Source organism: Polyodon spathula, chromosome 14 (assembly GCF_017654505.1).
Source record: "Polyodon spathula isolate WHYD16114869_AA chromosome 14, ASM1765450v1, whole genome shotgun sequence".
NCBI lineage: Eukaryota > Metazoa > Chordata > Actinopteri > Acipenseriformes > Polyodontidae > Polyodon > Polyodon spathula.
The window spans coordinates 38,104,822-38,127,115 of NC_054547.1; the positions used below are offsets into that span (position 1 = coordinate 38,104,822).

Here is a 22,294-nt window from a genome sequence, read left to right on the forward strand (position 1 = left end):
ACGTTGAAGACTGAAGGACCTGCAAACACACATACACGTGTGCACAGCCATGTGTCCTGATGTACTCCCCTCAGAGAAAAACAAAGAGTGCAGTTTCATTCAGGGGTTAAAACCACAGTTCCTCGACTCTGTTCATTTGGCAGCTCTTCCTGACTTTTTACGAATGTCACAGTCAGACTCCGGCCTGTGCCAAGAACAAACTGTACCCTGGATCCCCTCCAAGTTCTACTCTGTAAACCAGCACAGCACTTGCTTTATTATTTTTGTTATTGGCCTAAATTGAAGCTCAAAGATCAACTTGGGTCTTGGCAAGCTTTCTGGTAGTTTAGCAGATGCAGCGCTTTTTATGCAATTGAACCGGTGTCTGTTGATGGAAGACTCTCCCTGCACTCTGCTTCCTTTAGCGGCCTGCCTCTTGTACTTGTTTGGGTAGCCCAGGTGCTCTAAGGATTCAGATCATGAAGCAGATCATCTGCTTATCTTTATCGTCGAGACACGTCATTAATTGAATCATTTCTTTAAATAGCCGTCCTTCCCTATGCTCTAGCTGCACTGCTTACCACTGGTACTGTAAAACACTGAAGACATAGCTGCAGCTAGCCTTCTCCCTACTGCAAATTCATTTTAATTGCCATCATGTTCCAGTCTTCAGATTTTCTACCAGAGCTGATTCAATATTATGTTATTAATACTAGTTTTAGTATAATCTTTGAACTTCCCACAGTTGGTTAGCTTGCAGTTGTTTACAACATGTAAACCATCTGCAAATCGCTGACACCCACTTCAACTCGTCATGTCTGCCATGATTGAGAGCTGCACGCTGCTTTGAGGTTTCTTTCTGTGCTGTTTGCTCTGTAAAAACAATAAAAACATGTTACACTGCCAGTGTCCAAGGCTCTGTGGTTTTCTCCAGCTCTGCCATTATCTCTCTTTTACCTCAAAAGACAGCCATACTTAAAATACAAGCAGGCTGATGTGGTTCCCCGTCCTTGGCATGGATGATGGCCTGTTAGTTGCTTTCCTAAACTACTTGGCACAGCACCCTATCAAAGGCTGTTGAAGGTTATAAAATCTTGGAAACACAAACATAATGTGAGACAAACACATTTTTCTCCTCTCTCCTTTTTTTCTTTTGCACTGTTTTTTTTTTTTTTTATTGCTGATATTGGATGTTTCAAGTCACTTCGATCTTCCTAACTAGTCCAGAGTCTTTGGCTGGGCCAGACTTCTATGAACTCTTCTGGCTCATTCCAAGTGGCTTAAACAGTCCTCTCTTAAAATACTAGCCAAATAAATAATAATAATAATAATAATAATAATAATAATAATAATAATAATAATAATAATAATAATAATAATAATGGAAAACAGCGAGGACAAAAATAAATACAGTGCGCATCTCCTTAACAACAGCTTGGTGTTTACTTAGTGGCTATTATAATAGACAGCATTTGATCAGAAACATGTCCAGTTTTACTGTGTTGATGTTGCACTCTTATCCAATGTTCTGGTATCCAGTGGAGCACTGGCACGAAGTGCTGGGTGATTCATATCTTATAAATATACATGGCTTGTTTGCCTCAGTTTACAGCAGAGCATATGATGCTTGATGATAAAAAAACAACAATGCAGAAGAAAAGGACACTCAAGTGATACCTAATGAGGTGCAACAATTCAGTTTAGTTTTTGGCATTCAAACAAAGTGTGCCTCTTTTTTCTAATTTTAGATTGTGCGATCTTACATAAAATGTGCATATGAAACACCCTGTATTAAAACATTAAATATAAGAAGTTATACTTTATTATCTGTAATCTATTTAGAACGTACAGTAGCCCTACTCTAAATTCATTAAAAAGCTTTCAGCTGCAGACTATGTTTACAGTAGCATTTCACATTGCTCATCAGGAACTTAAGCTAGAGGTTTATAACGTAGAAGCTGAAGGCAATGTGGCTCAGCGTAGTAACGTGAAAGAGACTTTTCACTCAGTCTGACAGCTTCACGAATGCAAGTCAAAAACACCTTCTCTTGCTTTCAGTTCAGAAATAAAACGAGAGGCAACAGCAGAGAAAAGTGAGCGGTCAAAAAAACAAGCAGGAGGGGCATTCCTTGTGTTAGGGACCCCTGCTTAGTTGAAGCCACCATGTTTTGGTCTAATAGGGATACAGCACAAGGGAATTTTGGCCGCTAGGACTATACAAATGGTTCCACATTGGGGAAAACGTTATTATCTTGGGCACATGATTCATGGGGGTTGTGGGATTGTAGTCAGTAGTTGATGAAATTATGATTCCACTGCTGATTTTGAATGAGTGACATGGATGGCTATATAGGATAAAGCAGCACTGTGTTGAGTTTACAAAGTAGTAATGAAAGGCATACAGTAGGTTTGGTCAAGATGGCAAAAAGCCCTTAACAGGAAACCAGCAAACGAATGGTTTACAAAAAAAAATAAAAAATTGCCATTGAATTCACAGAGAGACATTAGTGCTCAGCTTTTAGGGGTAATGAAATGATCTGTGTTAGGAACAACTGAATGGACAGTGGTTGCTAGGAAACCACAGAGAAGCTTCTGAAGTGCATGAAAGCCTAAATGAACATTTCCCTTTCTGCTGAAGCATAGTGCCATTAAGAGTTTGTTGTTACATGTCGTTGTATGCAGCTGAATGATGTTTGGTTAACACATTTTACTGTCAGTGTGGAATGATGGAGAGCATGCTTTAAATTAGTCATGACTAACAGTGTTTTAGGGACATTACTTCCAAAACACTCTAAGAGGTTTTGAAAAAGAAGTTAAAAAAAAATATATATATCTCTTAAAAAAATAAAAGGCGAAATAGTAATGAATACCAAACAGTAATTAAAAACCTTAAAATAAAGCAAAGTTTTATTTCATGGGCCAGGCCCACGAAAGACACACTCTTAAAGGCATAGGCTGTGTTAGCCTTGAAAAAAGAAGAAACACTTCACCTTTAAAAGCTAAAACTGGCACTTCTGAACTGCATCACCAGATCAGTGGGAATATACACACAGATTTCTTAGTGTTGCAAAAATGTAGTCATGGTTACCACCAGCCAAGAAACAAAACAAGCAACAGCTGCACCTTGCAGTTCACTGGTCAAGATCATTCTCCGAAGTGAAGGTACTACGCAACAACATAACTAAAGCAATATGTTATCTGAACATCCTTATGAACGGAGTAGATGTCAGTAGTGCTTGCCGGCCAAACTAGTGTGCAATGTAAAGACTCTTCTAGCAGCCTGCTTCGTCAATTACCCTTATAGTCATTGTAATTTGGGATATCCGTAACCTGGTCACATTCTTGTTGATATTTGCAAATGAACTGGAAACAGGTCACATACTGCACATACTGTTGTGAACAATAACAATCCGTCATATGAGTCGCGGTGGCCCTGCACTCACCTGACTGTTAGATCAGGTGTTTTGACATTTCTGAACGTGTGAATCCCGTTGCAAGCCAACATGATGGTGGATTTCAGCTGGTTGTATGACTGGCAGTTCATTTCTTTTTAAATCTGCTTTCACCTGCTTTGAGCTACTTGTCTGGAGAATCCCAACTGCTAGGACTGAGCACCCTTCCTCGTTCCAATCGAATTATGTGACAGCATGACTCTGCCAGCCCGTCCTGCTCGCTGTCTAGTAGTAGAACATTAGGAAGGGCTGGCAGAGCTGAAGGTCATACGGTCACATCATCTGATTTGAATGCAATGAGGAAAGCCGTTCATTGCTGGTATTTAGGATTCCCCAGACAAGTTCAGAGCAGCTCAAAGCCAGGTAAAGTCAGATTGACCCCTGTCACACTGAGATTATATATATATATATATATATATATATATATATATATATATATATATATATATATATATACACAAATAAAGCAAGCCAAGGTCCTTAGAGAGGTTACAGTTCATTGATTTAAAGTTTGAACATTATGTTTGATGGAAACAGAAAAAGAAAGATTGTGAAACAGCCAATGGAGATTCTGGAAAGAGAGACCGACCCCAGGATACCAATGGCTGCTTCATTCATTCTCTTATTTAGCTGTAAGGTAAACATTCAACTTGCACTTTATTTCATCCCTTTGGGTGACGACAGATAAAATCAACAGTCGCCCATTCACAGTATTGCATAAATCTAAGCACAAACCAAACCAGAGAGAGAGAGAGAGAGAGAGAGAGAGAGAGAGAGAGAGAGAGCGCAAAAGACTGTACAGTATCTCACCTGAACACAGCACTGAATATTATACTTGATAGTACTTTTCATACATGTTTCGTGATTCGCGTTGTTTAGTTTTAATAACAAGCCCCTTACATTACTGAGCTCTACATTCATTATTCAAGCTGTTAGTGCTGGCTGTCAGAAAATTAACTACAGAGATGGAAGCTAATGACTTAACAAATGGACATTAGCTTTTAATATAGTCATTTCACACCACTTAACTACCAACTTATCCCAGTCTTGTGGCAGAATGAAAATACAACACAATCCTTATATGCATACCATCATTATATATATATATATATATATATATATATATATATATATATATATATATATATATATATACACACACACACACACACACACACACACACAGTGCCTTGCAAAAGTATTCAGACCCCTGACCAATTCTCTTATATTACCAAATTACAAATGGTACATTGAAATTTTGTTCTGTTTGATATTTTATTTTTAAACACTGAAACTCAGAATCAATTATTTTAAGGTGACATTGGTTTTATGTTGGGAAATATTTTTAAGAAAAATAAAAAACTGAAATATCTTGCTTGCATAAGTATTCAACCCCTGTGCTGTGGAAGCTCCCAGTTTGCACCGATGAAAGAAATTCCCCTAACAAGGACATAATTACCTTACCATTTGCCTCCACCTGTGAACCATTAAAGTTGCTGTCACATTTTCTGGATAAAAACCCCACTGTTGAAGGATCATTGGTAAGGCTGTGAATCTGAAGGAAAATTAAGACCAAAGAGCATTCTACAGAAGTTAGAGATAAAGTAATACAAATGCATAGGTTAGGGAAAGGGTAAAAATAATATCCAATTGTTTGGATATCCCAGTGAGCACAGTTGGATCAATAATCAGGAGGCTGGAGCTGCATCACACCACCCAGGCACTGCCAAGAAAAGGCCATCCCTCAAAACTCAGTGCTCAAACAAGAAGGAGACTTGTGAGAGAAACCACAGAGAGGCCAACAATCACTTTGAAGGAGCTACAGAGTTCAGTGGCTGGGAGTGGAGTAATGGTGCACCAGTCAACCATATCAAGAGCTCTGCATAACACTGGCCTGTATGGGAGGGTGATAAGAAAGAAGCTGTTACTCAAAAAGTACCATCTGAAAGCACTTCTGGAGTTTGCCAGAAAGCATGAGAGTGACCCAGCTGCGACGTGGGAAAAGGTTTTGTGGTCAGATGAGACCAAGATAGAGCTTTTTGGCCAAAACTCAAGGAGCTATGTGTGGCACAAACCTAACACTGCCCATGCCTCAAGACACACCATCCCTACAGTGAAGTATGGTGGTGGCAGCATCATGCTGTGGGGATGCTTCTCATCAGCAGGGACTGGGCATCTTGTTACAATTGAAGGAAAAATGGATGGCGCAAAATACAGGAAAATACTGCAGGAGAATCTGTTTCAGTCCACTAAAAAACTGAAGCTTGGGAGGAAATTCACCTTTCAGCAGGACAATGATCCCAAGCACAAGGCCAAAGCAACATTGGAGTGGCTCAAGAACAAAAAGGTGAATGTCCTACAGTGGCCCAGTCAAAGTCCTGATCTCAATCCCACTGAGAATCTGTGGCACTATTTGAAAATTGCGGTCCACAAGCGTCATCCAACCAACCTGAACCACCTGAGCAAATCTGCGAAGAAGAATGGGCCAAAATCACTCCAACACTGTGTGCAAAGCTGGTACATACTTACCCCAAAAGACTTAAAGCTGTTATTGCAGCGAAAGGTGGCTCTACCAAATATTAATGTATGGGGGTTGAATAATTATGCAAGCAAGATATTGCAGTTTTTTATTTTTCTTGAAAATATTTCCCAATATAAAACCAATGTCACCTTACAATAATTGATTTTGAGTTTAAGTGTTTTAAAATAAAATATTGAACAGAATAAAATTTCAATGTACCATTTGTAATTCAGTAATATGACAAAATTGGTCAGGGGTATGAATACTTTTGCAAGGCACTGTATGTATATATATATATAATGTAGTGCTGATAGTATGCATCCCTGGTGTCTACTCTAGTGATCTTAATAAAGAACTGGCTTGGCTTGTCATATCAGAATCAGTTTAGTTACTTCTTGAACATAATAGAAACTCTGCCTGTTTTCACAAATGTTATTCTGAACTAAATTTGTGTATGACTCACAGGCATCAACTGTGTCTCTACAGACACATGCTGTAGCTAGCAGAGGAGAGCTGATTGATGGATGTTTGCATATCCGTCGGGCACAGAAGCCTAATAACTGACTGTCACGCAAACTATCAGCATGAAAAGGCTTATCAGGTATCTGTAACAGATAATGGGGCAAAAGAACATAAAAGGGAGTGATTTGGCAATTAAAAGCGTCAATATTCAAAAGAGGAGAAACCATTTGAAGTGTTCTGTGTTGATTGATTGAGCATTTCTCTTGAGATGCAGTGTTAGTGTTTAAGCTTTCCCTGATCTCTTTTTGTGATAGGGCATTGTGCAGCTCAGGACTTGGCATTCTGATTTGCATGCAGCAAGTGGATTTTCGCTACTGTATCTAGTCATAGGGGAAGAATCTGAATGGTCTAATCTGATGGATCTAATCAACATCAGCAGCTTGCCAAGGTACACACTGTAGCTGGTACAGATCACCAGGACAAATGGGGATAACATTTGCCCAGGAGGTGCACGAAGGAGGCAGTGACAGTTGATTTAATTGTAAAGGTAATGCACATAGATTAGACCTGTGGAGTACAGAGTATAAACCATTTCTTTTATCCCTGCTTTTCATTTCCATGGATCCAATCCTACTTGTTATTTAAGCATTGAACATTTTTAAATACTGGGATTTGAAAGGTTCACGTTCTTCCATCCTGGATTATAATTTGATAAATTAACTGTATTGGATGTTAGTATAGTAATCTGCAATTGTTTTTATATGAGTAATATACAATGCATTTGGTACAGCAATTGTTTTTATATGAGTAATATACAATGCATTTGGTACAGCAATTGTTTTTATATGAGTAATATACAATGCATTTGGTACAGCAATTGTTTTTATATGAGTAATATATAATGCATTTGGTACAGCAATTGTTTTTATATGAGTAATATATAATGCATTTGGTACAGCAATTGGCTTAGGAAATGGTTCAGAATGTGCGCTTGTCTTTGATTAACCCTTCAGGTTATGTGCATGTATGTATTACTTTATGTATGCAAGCATAGCCTCAACCATGATGAAAGGCTACCCTACAATACCTTTCCACATGATACTGTCCTGGGACGCCCAGGCTCCTCTACAGCCTATTTATTTTGTAATTGTTTAAACGCATTCCCCAGATATTCTTGAAACATCTTGTGATTTGTACCTCCAAAAAGAGCTGTTTCTTCCTCTGGCATGGAGTGGTGGAGCAAACAGCTGCTTGTTCATTCCTTCCTTCTGTCACTGATTCAGCCAGGGATTCAGACAATGTGCGCATCATATTGCACACGTGATCATTGTCAGGACATCAAGTGTGGCTTGCAATGCACACATTAATGTTCCACCACTATGCCTATAGGGGTTCAGCACCAGCAGCACAGTGCAACATCCCCAAAGTGTCTGCAGGGACCCCTCTTGATTTGAAATGAAAGTAACACTCCTGCCTATTGCATAACCTTCTTCACTTTAGCTACAGTGTGAAACAATTGCACTGAAAAGTATTCCAAAACAGTGGGTGTCTTAATGTGCAAGGACAATTGGGGCAGAACACAAAGATGAGTCAGTTTACACACAAACCCTAGCATGAGACTATATTATATGGGCAATGAAATACATGTCTTACCAGATTATTTGTAGGTTAGTGAAGTTCAGCTAGGCTTGGGTTATGTTGTTCAATGGGTTCAAAGGGTTAGGACTGGTCAGGGGTATTAATATGGGCCCAGTGAATACCAGTACAGTACATCAGATGGTGTCCCATGTGGTTTGTCTTGAAGAGTACAAAAAAATGGCTTTCACAGTGTGCGTTAACATACAATGCTGTCCCAGTACTTGATTTGGGGGGGGGATTAACAATCCCAAACAGGACCAGCTTTCCAAATAGGAGTCAGACTGAGAGTTTAGTGTGCCTTCGAAGAGTCCAGGCATTTTAAATGTAACTTGATCCAGATATGTATTTTTGGAATGAAACAGGCCACGGCAACATTTAATTAAGATTCAAATCCAGAATACATAAATCAACTTTGTTGTTTGTGTCTTGTGTGGCTGTCTGGCAGCCGGGCTCCAGTCAGTAAACAACCCATAAAAGCCACTAGATCCTCCCTGCTGACGTTGAGAACTGTGGTCTGACGGTCACTATAAGTTGTGTGGGAGGGCTTCTAAGCTGTACGGACCCCTTTTACTGTGAGCATGCATTTCTATAATGCTGCAAACACAAAATTAGAAAGCACTGATGAAATGCAGTACTCAAGCTCCAACCGTCTTTCACACATGTAAGTAGTTACAATTACTGAGCTGCTATTAAACTGGCATTTCATTTCAAATATTGATTTATATAATGCAAACGGTCATTTTTCAAAGAAATGCAGCTACCAAGCCTGAATGTTGCATATTAGGGTCCATTCAAAAAGTAAAAATCTAAGACTCGGCAATACTACTGTAGGAGTCCGGTTAAGCAATGCATCAACAACATTTGGCCAAGACATTGGCTTACTGACACTCCCTTCTAGTTCTGCCAAGCAGTTCTGCGTGGTTAGTAGCATGCAAAGATGACAGTTTAGCTCATACAGGAAAGATACGTTATCAGGTATACAACAAATGCATAATTAGTATGTTCTGTACCTGTCTCCCCTACTGGAAAACGTGGGCGTTACTTTAGTATCATAGCCTTCTTAAACCTCCACACTACTCGGCACACATACGCAGCACTGGGCAATGGGAAAGAGTTGCTCAAGACTGGATGGGCATGAAGGCTGAACTGCTGGCTGCTTTGTGAAGCGCTGGCAGGGCGCTCTGGGGGAAGCTCACTGCTTGTGCTACCCTGTGGATAAACAACGTACGCTGTTTGTTTGTTTCAGACTAATTACAGCACCTAGAAAGCTAGGCCTCAGACTCACCCCTTCTCTATATTTTTCCCTGAGCTGTTTTGGAAAGTGAGCAGATCATAACTATTTACAACACAGAAATGAGCTGAATTGATGCGACCCAGATGAGAAAGAATGCTTTCAATTCAAATGAAATGGCATCCAGACACTACAGATTTCACTGACTGCACTGTTATGATTCACAATAATTCAGGCTTGATGGATATCTTGAAAAGCCTAGCTGATCCCTCTCATTCTTAGGATAAGCCTCCCTTTACTACAGCCGCAGCAGCAGCTCTGCTGAATATTTCATTTAGTTGTTTTTCCATTCCCTTTTACTCAATTCCAATTCTCATTCTCTTTCAATTCCAATTGGAATTGAATAACAGGGAATGGGGATTGGAAAGCGATTTTAAAAAGGAAATGTTAATGCTTTGGGTATCGCTCCTGTTCACCTTGTTTGATTTCATTCCTAACTTGAATTGAAACAAAGTTAAGCAACGACTCTCTTTCTAAAGTGAGAGCAGGTCCAGACAGCAGCAATTACCCTGGGTTGGAACTCTATAAATCATGCAGGTGCCGAGGGGAATGTTCAGTTGAGATTAGCAGATATATGACCTTCAGTACTGCTTTAGTGACGTTTTTTTTCACTCAATCACATTACTATTGAAATTCAAATGTTCTGTTTAGATAAAAGTTTCTACTAGAATTGATATCTAATTTGTGCTTTTTTTATTTGTGCTTCTTTGTGAACTGTGCCACACTACTACCAGTAACACAATACAATGGTCAGATGGCTTGTTTGCATCACAGTCCAAACCAGCTATTAATTAGTGACATGGGCAATTAAAAAAACAAAACAACACAGCCACATTTTTATATATATATATATATATATATATATATATATATATATATATATATATATATATATATATATATATATATATATTGTCCCCCCCCCCAATTTGCTAGCTTGAAAGACTCGATGTTTCTGACCAATCTCAGGGTTCCACTATAAACACTGCCAAGTGAGCAAGCATGTGGAAGCTTTATCTTCATATAATAAACATAGTAGAAGCATTGATGTGTGAGAGATCTTAGTGTATATTCACACAAAGACATGCAGGAGTGCCCCCGAGGCAGCATGGGGTTTATTTTTAGGAGACAGACACGGGTTTGCATTCCTGTACATCTGCTGTCCACAAAGAAAAGCAAGCTGAGGGTTTCGAACTGGGAGATTTGAAATGAGCCGAGCAGGAAATTGCATCACTACTTACAAAGACTTCAAACTCTTTCTGTTACATTGGTTAAACCCTGACTTTTCCTAGGGTTGGATTTGAACTGATTACAAAAAAACAAAAATGAACTAAAAATAAACACAGAACAGGGCCTGCAGGCTTCTATTTCTGTTCCGTGGTTCAGTCTATTTCAAGATGTTATGTACTCTGCAATCCTTGGCCAATCAAAGTGACTTACAGTAAAGGATCCCCGTTCTACTTTCCTTTGAAAACAAGCTGGACAGGAGAGGTTGGTGGGGTGGCACAGCCTCCTTGCTGGAAGCGCTCAATCGTGATTCTGAGGATTCTGTTTGATCCAGAGGCAGGACCATGTATCGAATGTAAATGTTTTTTGACCCAGGGGTCTCAAAGAGGGACAGCGAGTCTCCAAGGCAGGCAGAGAGCCCAGGGAAGGCCCCATTGCATAGGTGATAGAGGAGCAGAGAAGCAGACAAAAGGGAAGGTACAAGGTCACTGATTTCAAATAAAGACACTGCTCTGCCCCCCTGAATCACACTGAGGCTTCCAGAAAAAACAACAAACAACAACAAGGACAAGAAAAAAAAATCCATCAAAATCTTTAAGACTAAAATAGAGAAAAACAACAACAAAAAAACAAACAGGTGATTCAGCATCTTTACCAAAGTGTGCTGCAACACAGGATATTACAGCAGGCCAATCTTTCATTGTCAGGGTCCAGCTGATTACAGCAAATTGCGTTGTGAATGATTCCCTCCTCAACTTGATTGCAAACACTTAGTGGGGAGCAATCACTCGCTATTATTCTGACAGCGTTCAGGACAATTTAAAATCTGGCAGCAAGATCACAGTTTCTATAATATTCTTAATTGAGACTTAAAAAAAAAAAAGGCTATAAAAAAAAGTTTAAAAAGTTTATAGAAACAAAGTTAGATAGAAAAGAGTATATAATAATAATAATATAACATGATATATTGTGTTTATACCAGTGGGTTTGCTTATATCAATAATAAGTGAAAGCATGCTGCTGGCATCGCTGTGCAGCTGGACCGTACAGTCCCCATTGACAACATACCCAGATCTCACTTTCTGGACTGCAATCAAACACGTGAACACGGTTTCAGATGTCATCTGGCAGAAGCCTTGATACAGGAGGCTCAATATGTATCTGTGATTTTCATTCAATAGCTTGATTTTGTCTGTTGCTTTTAATGGAGGATTTCCTCAAGGATGTGGTATAAACATCACCCATGTGATATAAACATTACAGTTATAGCAAAGTAACCTGCATAGCTCTTAAATAAAGTGTCAATGCAAATGATTGTAAATGCATATCGATGTACCAATGTATGTGTGTGTATATATATATATATATATATATATATATATATATATATATATATATATATATATATATATAGTGAGAGAGAGAGAGAGAGAGAGAGAGAGAGAGAGAGAGAGAGAGAGAGAGAGAGAGAGAGATTTTGTTTGAAGTTTTCAAGTACAATCTTTGGTGAAATGAGCTATATCTTTCGACAGGGATATAGATACATATTGTTCTTGTTGCTGTTTAATATGCATGTATAGCTACATCATTTTAACAATAAAAAAGAAGAACTTGGAATCAACTCCAAAATCCATTAAAAATAAAAGACAACGGCTACCTGTACGTCAGGCTCTCCACTTTGTCCTGACCAACATCAGTCATGATTTAACATTACTGGAGTAAAACATGCTTTCACACAGTGTATCGGTGGCTATTTACTAGACCACTGTAAAACTGAGTTGTCTTTGATATCACAAAGCACTGAATAACACAGCTGGTCAAGGGTGTACCGTGCAATTGACCCATAGAAGGAGCTTTTGCATGTTTGCATTGGTTGACCAACATGAGTCACTGTAGTTAATTCCACGTTCTTATATATATATATATATATATATATATATATATATATATATATATATATATACACACATATATATACACACATACACACATATATATATATATATATATATATATATATATATATATATATATATATATAATGTGTGTGTGTGTGTGTGCGTGTGTGTGTGTGTTTGTGTGGTGTGATTTTACTTTATTATTTTTTGTTTAACCCTTTCCAAGTCGAAATACATTTACATTATAAAGGCACGCGCAGTCCATTTGCGGCACTGTGTGGTACTGCACAACCTGAAAGGCATGAGGAATCACAGCATGGAACTGGTGTGCTTCTGACACTGAGGAGTATGTACAGCAAGCATGCAGCCATGTCACTGGACACCCAAACACGCAGCCCAGACAGCAGGGCCTACGGTTCTGTCACTTTTTTTTCTGACAAGCTGTTTGAAGGAATCAGCAAACGGAATGTGGCATGCAAAACACCAGTTGATTTGAGCTCTGGGCTTCAGTACAGAAGGGTGTTGGTTCAAACCCAGCTATGAGAAAACTAGTTGTGCTAAGCACTCACTAGCATAAGCACCATTACCTGTGCAAATGAAAGAGAGAAGTTAACTCCTCAGCAACTTAAAACTCATTTGTCTCAGAAACTTAGGACTTGTCTCATAAACTCTTATTTTCTTTTGTCTTGCAGTTTGAGACTCTCCAAATTCATAAGGGCAACCCAATTGCACGGTAGGTTAGTATACAGCAGGTGCTTTTTGAATTGCAATCCAGACTCGCTGCTTGACCACGTCTGATGTCAGAAACACACCCTACAAAACCTGGACCGGAAAGGGTTGACATTTTACATGAACGTGAGTTATAATAAAATACGTGATTGTGTGTATACATATCTGTGCTGTTTATACTGTGTGTTTGTGTGTGAGTTTGAGCTTTCTTTCTTTCTATCGGTAAGGTGTGGTCCCTCAGAGGTCTGTGCTGGCCTTCGCAGTCAGTGTCTGAATGCGCTCTGTGTTGCAGGTTTTGCAGAGGATGTGTCCGTCCAGCGGGTAGCAGCCTTGATTGTCCCCCTCTGAAAGCAGGGATCCACAGTCCTGCAGCGTGGGATGAGAACGCATTAGAAATCACTCCCAGCCACAGACACATCATGACCTGAATCCCATCCCCGTCACACCTCTACAAGGTAACAAGCTTTGCTTGTTCAGTTTCTGTTCTCTTTTTTTTTTTTTGACATTTCATTATGAGCCTGATAAAATGCAAATTACCTTGCAGCTGCTCTAGCCCGTCATGCTGAATTCAGATGACAAAAAGAAACAGGATCAGATTGGACTGATTAATGTGAACTGTTAGAAGGGTGGGCCAGTTAGATGTTTTGATTGCTTGATCGTATCTGCAGTGGAGCGATGTTTGTTATCGCACATGCAGTGCATTATGCAAAGACACAACGTGATACAAATATACAAAGATGTTGCTTATCAGATCAAACACTGCTTTATTGGATGCATAATGGTTTTATATTTCAGTAAATCCACAAACTTGGGTTGATTTTTAACAGTCAAAATGACGTGCATACATTTTAATTTTTCTGTTAAATTTACATGCACCAACTGACTTGATACTGTACAGTATTGTGGCTCAAAGTGGGCTCAAAAGGTGGTGCCTGACCAGAAGGTAGGCATTGGTGCTGCTCTTTTAAACTATAAAGTTTTTATTGAACTGGGTCAATGTAAGAAAGCTCATACTGCCAATGTCTGTGCTATCTGATTCAGGGATGGAAATAAGACTTCCATTTCATAGCAGTTTGATCCATTCCTGGTTTCACTACGAGTTTAATAAGACACGCCTGAGCTTGTCACTGCACCTATACACTGGGGCAAATCAAACTTGCAGTAAAACCTGGAACTGGTGAAACTGCAATGCAATAGGAGTCTTATGTCCATCCCTGCAACACAATGAAAAGCCCTGTGGAATGTGTACTGACCTCACAGCGGTAACACTGCACATGGAAGTCGCGGTCCAGCGCCACGATGCGGACAGTCTCCTCTTGACCATTGGCCGGCATGATGGGCTCCTTACACACAGAGCAGCGTGGAGCAAACTTCCTGCAGGGGATCAAAAGCCTGGTCAGTCTTTGCAAGAGAGGACAGTCAGGTACAGAGCACAGCGGTGTCAAAGTGCAGGGGGTTAGGGTTAGGGTTAGCTATGGCATGTGCACTGAAGCCTAATAGGTGTAGACGTAGTACACCTAAAAACAAAAAACAGGCAAGGCAATTAAGCATTGCGAAACCAGCTGTATGATCCATGTTACTGGCCCAGAGTTTTTTAACTAGGTTCAGGTGAAAGAGATCAGACACTAGAGATTGATTTTCTTTGCACATCCGAAGGCACAGGCAGAGCATGTGTAGACCCTCTCCTCTCACAGACCCCAGAGCAGGAGTACCAGCAATCAGAATCTAAATACAGTGAATTGATAATTGTTCAGCTGGGCTTTCTAATTTACGACACATCAAGAGCTGCAATTGCAGAGTGCGAACAGTAATGATATTTCAGGTGTGGAAAATGCAATGATCACTGACTGTATGCAGACCCTGAAGGAATCCTACCTGACTGAAGACGTGACGTGTATTAATGTACAAATATACAAATTCCCTCTTGGAACATTTTAAAGAACGGCCTTAAAGAAGTCGACAGGCAGTTCTATAACAGGGATGGAAGTATGACCCCCATTGCATAGCAGTTCGACCCATTCCTTAGTTTTACTATGACTTTAATAAAACACCTGAGTTTATACACTGTGGTCAAATCGAGCTCTTAGTAAAACCAGGAATGGGTGAAACTGCTATAAAATGGGAGTCTAGCCATCACCGTACACTTACTTGTGGAAGTCCTCGATGCAGTGGATGTGGTTCCCTGCATCCACGGTGAAAGGGATGCCGTCCAGGCTGCGGTGGCACTCCACGCAGGTGAAGCAGTGGGGGTGGTAGGCCTTGCCCGTGGCTCGTAGGATGCGCTCCATGATGGGTGTCTTGCAGATGTTGCACTGCTCCAGAGTGTTCTGCAGACAACACACAAAACGCTCGCTCAGCAAGGCAAGACGAAAAGACAAGGGGGTGGTGAGACATATGTGTCTGACATATGTTCTATATGTTCCAGGCGTGGCATTATAGTATTTGAAATTAAGGGACACCAGTTAAAACACAACCCTTTTCAGGAACCTGTCCTTCTGTGACTGGAAGTTTGATAGAACAGAGCCGTAGAACAAGGATATACAGTTCCAGAAGCACAAGGATATACAGTTCCAGAAGCACAAGGATATACAGTTCCAGAAGCACAAGGACATACAGTTCCAGAAGCACAAGGACATACAGTTCCAGAAGCACAAGGACATACAGTTCCAGAAGCACAAGGATATACAGTTCCAGAAGCACAAGGATATACAGTTCCAGAAGCACAAGGATATACAGTTCCAGAAGCACAAGGATATACAGTTCCAGAAGCACAAGGATATACAGTTCCAGATGCAGAAGGACATACCGTTCCAGAAGCACAGATGCTTTTATGATTGAATCGATTGAAGTGTTTCAGCAGTTAAGGTACGATACATCGCGGGACACCACAACAGGTTTCACTTTGTGCAACACCCTCGAATAAGCTATTTCAACAACACATACAAAACAATGCTGAAAAGAGCTCATCCAAACACAACCAGCCGCTAGCATGTCCTGTATGCAGCACTCACTCCACTTCGAGCATCACGACATGCCTCATAGAACTATACTATACAGTGGGGGCGTTCCTCTCCACGCTTACCAGAGAAAATGAGATCAGGGACTACTTCAGGTTTTGGATGGAGGTTTTAATTAAATTAAGCCATTTACACTCGGAAGGAACAAAGACCAGGACTGGAAGAGCCAACTTCCCCCACCCCAGCTTTACTTAATCACTGCGCTCCAGGGTTTGGTTTGTCTACCGTAGTGTTTGCACTCTAATTATCAGATACATGCTAATGTGTTTCACAAGCCTCTCCCAGTCCCTCTAAAGCTGAGGGCACACAAGGACACTTTCAGGAACAGTTCTTGAAACCTGGGTCCAGGAGACCGGGAGATCTAGTTTGAAGCAACTTTGCTTTATCAAACCCCAAGTCTCCCCTGGTTTGGCATGAGTGGCCTAAAACCTAATCTCCTGAAACCAAGTTACAAGCCACACAGTGGCTTCATGTTCCCAGAACTTTCATTTTGAGAAAACTGACAGCCACCATGTTCAGTTGGTGGCTGGTGTTTGTTATCTTTTATTTGTCTTCACCTGTTTCCTGTATGTTTAACATTATAGTTGTGTATAATTTGAGCATGTGTGTTTGCTTATGCTCTCATATGATATATAATGTATACAGTGTAAAAGGCACTGTGTCTTTAAAGTATTGGGTATTTCTTTCCATGCTTTAAGGAGACACTAAAGTAATAGCAAATTAAACTGTTGCATATGTGAAATCCAAAGACACATTGGACCGGCTTAAGTTTTTGGTATGTGAGGTTTGCATTTCTCTCTGGCAAGCCTGCCAATTAGATCTGAAGACGCTTCTTTATTTCCATGCCTGAGACACACAATCTCACTTGTGGAAAAAAATAAAATGTAAAAAATTGCCAGATAGTGAAGACTCCAGAGGAAGCTGGCACAGAGAGAATACAGTGCTGATATTATTTTTCTACTTTTAAAAACATCCAGTGCTTAGTATTGTTATAAGAAGTAAGTGTGCCCTTGGCAGTCCCTGAAGCTCTGATGAAATCTCACTGGAGTGGTAATTGTTGCTCAGAATGAAGGTTTCGAGGACAGCTGAAAAGATCAAACAAAGAAAAGCCAAAACATGGCAGTAACCCTGCAGACTTCTGTGCTTCTATGCTTTATTGAACTGGAAAAGCCCACTAGAGGGCTGTAGATGTCTAGGGAATAGTGACTTTCTGGTCCCTTTTCCCCTTCTACTGTGGTGCATTAAAGCCTATTTATGCTTTTCAGACTGACACATTTCTCAGTGTGTTTGCCTGGGAGCCTAAACAAGCGTCTAGGCAGACAGCGTATAATGGATGCAGGTCATCTTGTTTCCCAATATCTGCTGGAGTGAGGGGCAAGCAGAGTGCACTGAAGTCAATGTTAGCCCTTGGTTTTCATTCTGATTTGCTGTTAATATCTTGTACGCCAAACTATTGAAATGTACACACATCAGCAAGCAAGCGAGCACAGGGTATTCTTCATGATTCTTTTTTTTAACCTCCAACCATGTCTGATCTGAGACATCCTGAAACTGTGACGGCTGCCGAACGCAGGACTGTTCAAAACGTGACCTGGAGCCTCTTATTTCATTCGTTCCTAACAGATAAATCAAATATCAGTAAGACAACCGAGGCAGAGGGCAAACATTTTGCGCGTACTTTGGGGTCCCATGAGGTAAAAAATAAACCACACACACTTAACAGTTTGTGCCTGGGGTTAAACCATAATCCAAATTAAAATCATTTGCAATGCAAAAATCAGCAGTGCCCCAGAAGCACTTCTTTATTTATCTAAAGCCACAGGAGAGACAGAAAGGCTACTCTGTGCCAAAAAAATTTAAAATAATATACAGTATATGAAAAAGATAAAAAGTAAAAGTGACATTTCCAAAGAGTGAAATCAGCCTAACATCCTTTACGCGTACTCTATATACAGAACACTTAAAAGTCTTCAAATCCTAGTCTTAGAAAAAGCTGTACGCTGAATCTAGACCCTGACCACTATGACCAGTCTTCCTCAAATTTACCACCTTGAAACTGCAAATACAATGATAATGTACTTTTATACATCGCCCTTCATGCCATGCACCCAAGAGCACTGCACAAAGCAAAACAAGAGCGCTCATATGTACAATGCACTCCACCTTGAAGAACTGGCACGAACGTGCATGTTTTACAATTGCAGAGATGGCTATCTCCTCACCACTGAGTCAACACAGTACAAATACAGCAGTGTGACATCCCACTGTTTTGAACCCCAGCCAAGAACAAAGTAAAATACACAGACACACATTCCAAGCCAGATACACTACTAACGGATACAAGAGAGATTAACGCAATAAAAAGTTTAGTTTACTGAAATCAAATTCCTAAATGAACAGCATCAAAGACATACAAAAAGAACAAAAAAGGTGATAAGGGTCTGTCACAGAGACGGCCGAAGTGGGCGGCGTCAGAACCAGGAAATAATGCAATACACAAAACACAGAACGGATGAAATGAAGTGATGAAGACGCCTGTTGGCGCCGGTTTAATACCAAATAAAAGGTTTACACAAACACGAAAAACACAGGACACGGCACTCTACGCCAAAATAAAGACAAACGACAACAGACTAAACTTAACAAACACGGTGAGCAGATACTTCGTTATTATTATTACTTTACTTATTTCCTCCGTCTCCAATCCCGTTCTCCGCTCACCGAACACCCAACCCCAGTATGTGACAACGTGCATCTATATATACTATTGTGCTGGGATTCAATTACCAATTAATTATTCACTTGAATCCCAGCACGTGAATTAATAAAGTGCAATTCCCCGTGCTCACATACACATATACATTTTTAAACACTCGTGTTACACAGACCCGTTTATATCCCGTGTACCAATGTCTATACACCAACATTTAAACACACCACACGCAACACATAACAGATAATACACAGGGGCGGGCACTTTGTTACAGGGTCATACAGACTGCTCTAAGAAATAGCTTTTATATGTCTATGCCCTTAAAACACATGTCATGCATTATCATCTATTTTTAAACATACATTTAGAATGCCTTTTGACTGTACTTGCTTCTCCTAGATGAGTTTGGAACAGCAGAAAACTAAAGCAAGCGTGAAGCAGTCAGTCAGGTAGTTTTCCAAACCCATTATGATTCTTCAATGGGATACTTCAAGTCTTCATCAACAGAGACATATTGTCAAGCTAAGCCCTCTATAGCTCAAGAGCCATGCTTTGGACAGCCCTACTGTATAGTACACACACAATGCAAGTCCATAGATCCTTCCATAGAAGACCATTGTTCTACAGACTGTTTGGAGAGACGACAGATACAACAATGTACCATGCTGACATCAATACCAAGGCAAATCGTGGAACTGGGCACATTATATATACAGATATAGACTCATGTGTAACTAATCAATATACAGCCTAGAGTATCCTTGCTCTAGATTCATTCTACAGCCTACTCAAACAATTAAGCCTCAGTAAGTCTAGTTTGCTGAAATGTTTTGTACCATAACTATTTAAGTAAAAAGTTAGTTGAATATGCTACAGACAGAAAGACTCCCAGTGCATAGCAGTTTGATCCAGTCCTGGTTTGACACCAGTATGACACACCTCATAATGTTACATGGTGGCTAATCAAGCTCATAGGAAAACTTGGAATGGGTGAAACAGCTGCGCAATAAGAGTCTTATTTCCATCCCTGTATGCTTTATGAACAGGGTCCTGCTGTGGCTCAAATTACTGTGTTTCTCAATTGCTGTGCAAATTCCATTCAGTCCATTTATTCCTCCATCTGATTTGCTTAAATTATATTTTTTATTTGGCCAATACAGTCTGAAGTGCGACCAACAGACCTTGTCAGTGACTGCACATCAAAAATATATGCTTAAATGCTAACAGCAGAACATCCAATATGTATGCAGCAAAAACAAGTGCTAAAGAGACAGTGATGACACACTTACTCAATTACTGTGTACAGATTTACAAACCAGGTTCAGGTGTTTTTGTTTTTTTTGCAGCATCCCCATCCTTGTCGTTGCACAGACGTTTTTAAATGTTGTTGCTAATGTTAAGGTGTGCTGGTACAGTAATTAGATTAATAACTGGTGCTACAGGAATGGTGCCCGCAGAGTCTTGATGTCAGCGGCAGTTATCTGTCAGTGCTACAGTTATCTGCCAGTGCTACAGTTATCTGCCAGTGCTACAGTTATCTGCCAGTGCTATCTGGAATTATTCCAGCTGTATTAAGCTGGTAACAGACATAAACTGAGGCTATGTGGACAGTCTCTACAATGAAAACCTTTTTGAAATATAATGTTATCAGTAATAATAATAATACACAGTGGACTTTTGTTTTCATATACACTGCACTCAAGGCTTTACTGTAAACTGTAAACGTTCAGGTGTGTATGTATTTAAATCTACCTATCCATGCACTGCTGTTTAAATCCAGCACACTGGCTGATTTTCCTAACCGTGTCACACAAAGGGCTATATATTTTATTGATCTAAACCATGTCCACAGCTTCAGTGTAAATGTTTTCATTTCTAGAGTGCTATGCTGCTTCACACAGTAAAAGTGCCTCCAGAATAGACAAGATTGAGTGACTGGGAGAAATTCATCAAGTGCAAGACGATGCACGTTCACAGAATAGTTCTTATGTTTCTAAAGGAAAGCATTTAGTTCATTTAATTTTTTAGTTAAAGGCTGACTGTTTCTTCAACCCACTCGCGCCACCACCTGAACAGAGAAGTCATCTCTTTCAGAAAGTTTCAGATTGACTGTAATAATCTGACATGCTCACAGGTATGAGTAACAGAAGGTATTTAGAAAAGGCAAAGGGTAATGCGCCAAGTCACACCTGATCCACACGCCCGGCTCCTTAGATGAGAGTTGGCATATCTGAGGACTAGTATCAGACATCTGAAGATCAGGTTCTTAACATTAACTATTTCATTGTACCTTTAGAATATAAAATAAAAGTGCAGCTTGATAACTAAACCTGTAACCATTTCACTGATATAGGAGACTTGACATGCCGTTTACCTCGAGCCTGCTAACAGAGCCATATCCTTGTGTGATTTCAGACCTCATGGGTATCACACACTGGCAATCAATAGCTACAGCAGCTCTGTTTTTGGTCAAATTAGGATACAAAGGTAATTAGGATACAGCAGTGGATCAGGGACTGCATGGCAGTTGATGCACCATACTACGTTCCAATGTCATTGGCATGGTGTCCCCCATAAGCAAAGCATAGTGACTGCATCACACTTCCACTTCACATGCACTGTCACATGACCCTCCACTTGTTCAATAGCAGTGGATTCTCATCTGCTGTAGCACAGCACTTAGACTTTGAGAGGGCTATTAAACTGGACATAACTCAAGTGACATCCCAGCGCAATATAGATATGAAGCTTGAATTACCTGAGGAGTGCTTTAAACAACTCCCCCTTCCAATGCTAGTGTGTGCTTTAGTGCTGGAGCCACTGCGGTTAATCACAGGTTTGTTTAAAAGACTATCAAAGAGGCTGCTGAAAGCACGTTAACAGCTGCTTTATCAGCCTTTACCCAGGAAGCATACTCACAACCTGACAATACTGGGGTGAACTTTGGGGTCTATTTTAATGAGCTATACGGTGGTGGATCTGAACGGTGACGCACTTTAATCCCTTGTAAATTCCACAGTCTTTTTCCACTGGGTTACTGTCCTCGTTATTAACATCACCGAATAGAAGAAAAATCCAATGTGTTTTCTCAGGGATGGCAGTATATGGATCCGCCACTGATTAGATCATTAAAATAGACACCTTTGAAAGGAGCATGGATTAAAAACATAATGGCTCTTCCTTGGAATACAGTGTGTTAAAGGAAAGCGTTACATGAATGTTAAAAATACACAAACTGTGCCAGCAATATAATTTTTATAACATTTGTGAATATTTTTTGCCTACTTATTTAAATGGCAAGAACAGTCTTTACACTGCAGGGCAATATATTGAAAACATCTCATGGCTCATATATCGTGCTTGTTAA

At 40.0% G+C, this 22,294-nt stretch overlaps 1 protein-coding gene across 7 annotated transcripts in view; it reads right to left on the reverse strand.

The window, feature by feature from the left end:
* Nucleotides 1-12,636: 12,636 nt before the first annotated feature.
* Nucleotides 12,637-22,294, reverse strand: part of LOC121326657 (lipoma-preferred partner homolog) — a 104,108-nt gene continuing 94,450 nt past the window's right edge. For all 7 annotated transcript variants that reach the window (XM_041270002.1, XM_041269997.1, XM_041270000.1 and 4 more), the window contains 3 exons: nt 15,346-15,524; nt 14,451-14,571; nt 12,637-13,563 (listed from right to left, as the gene is read on the reverse strand). In XM_041270002.1, coding sequence (XP_041125936.1) covers nt 13,435-13,563; nt 14,451-14,571; nt 15,346-15,524 — 429 coding nt within the window. In that variant the 3' untranslated portion in view covers nt 12,637-13,434. The remainder of the gene's footprint in view (nt 13,564-14,450; nt 14,572-15,345; nt 15,525-22,294) is intronic.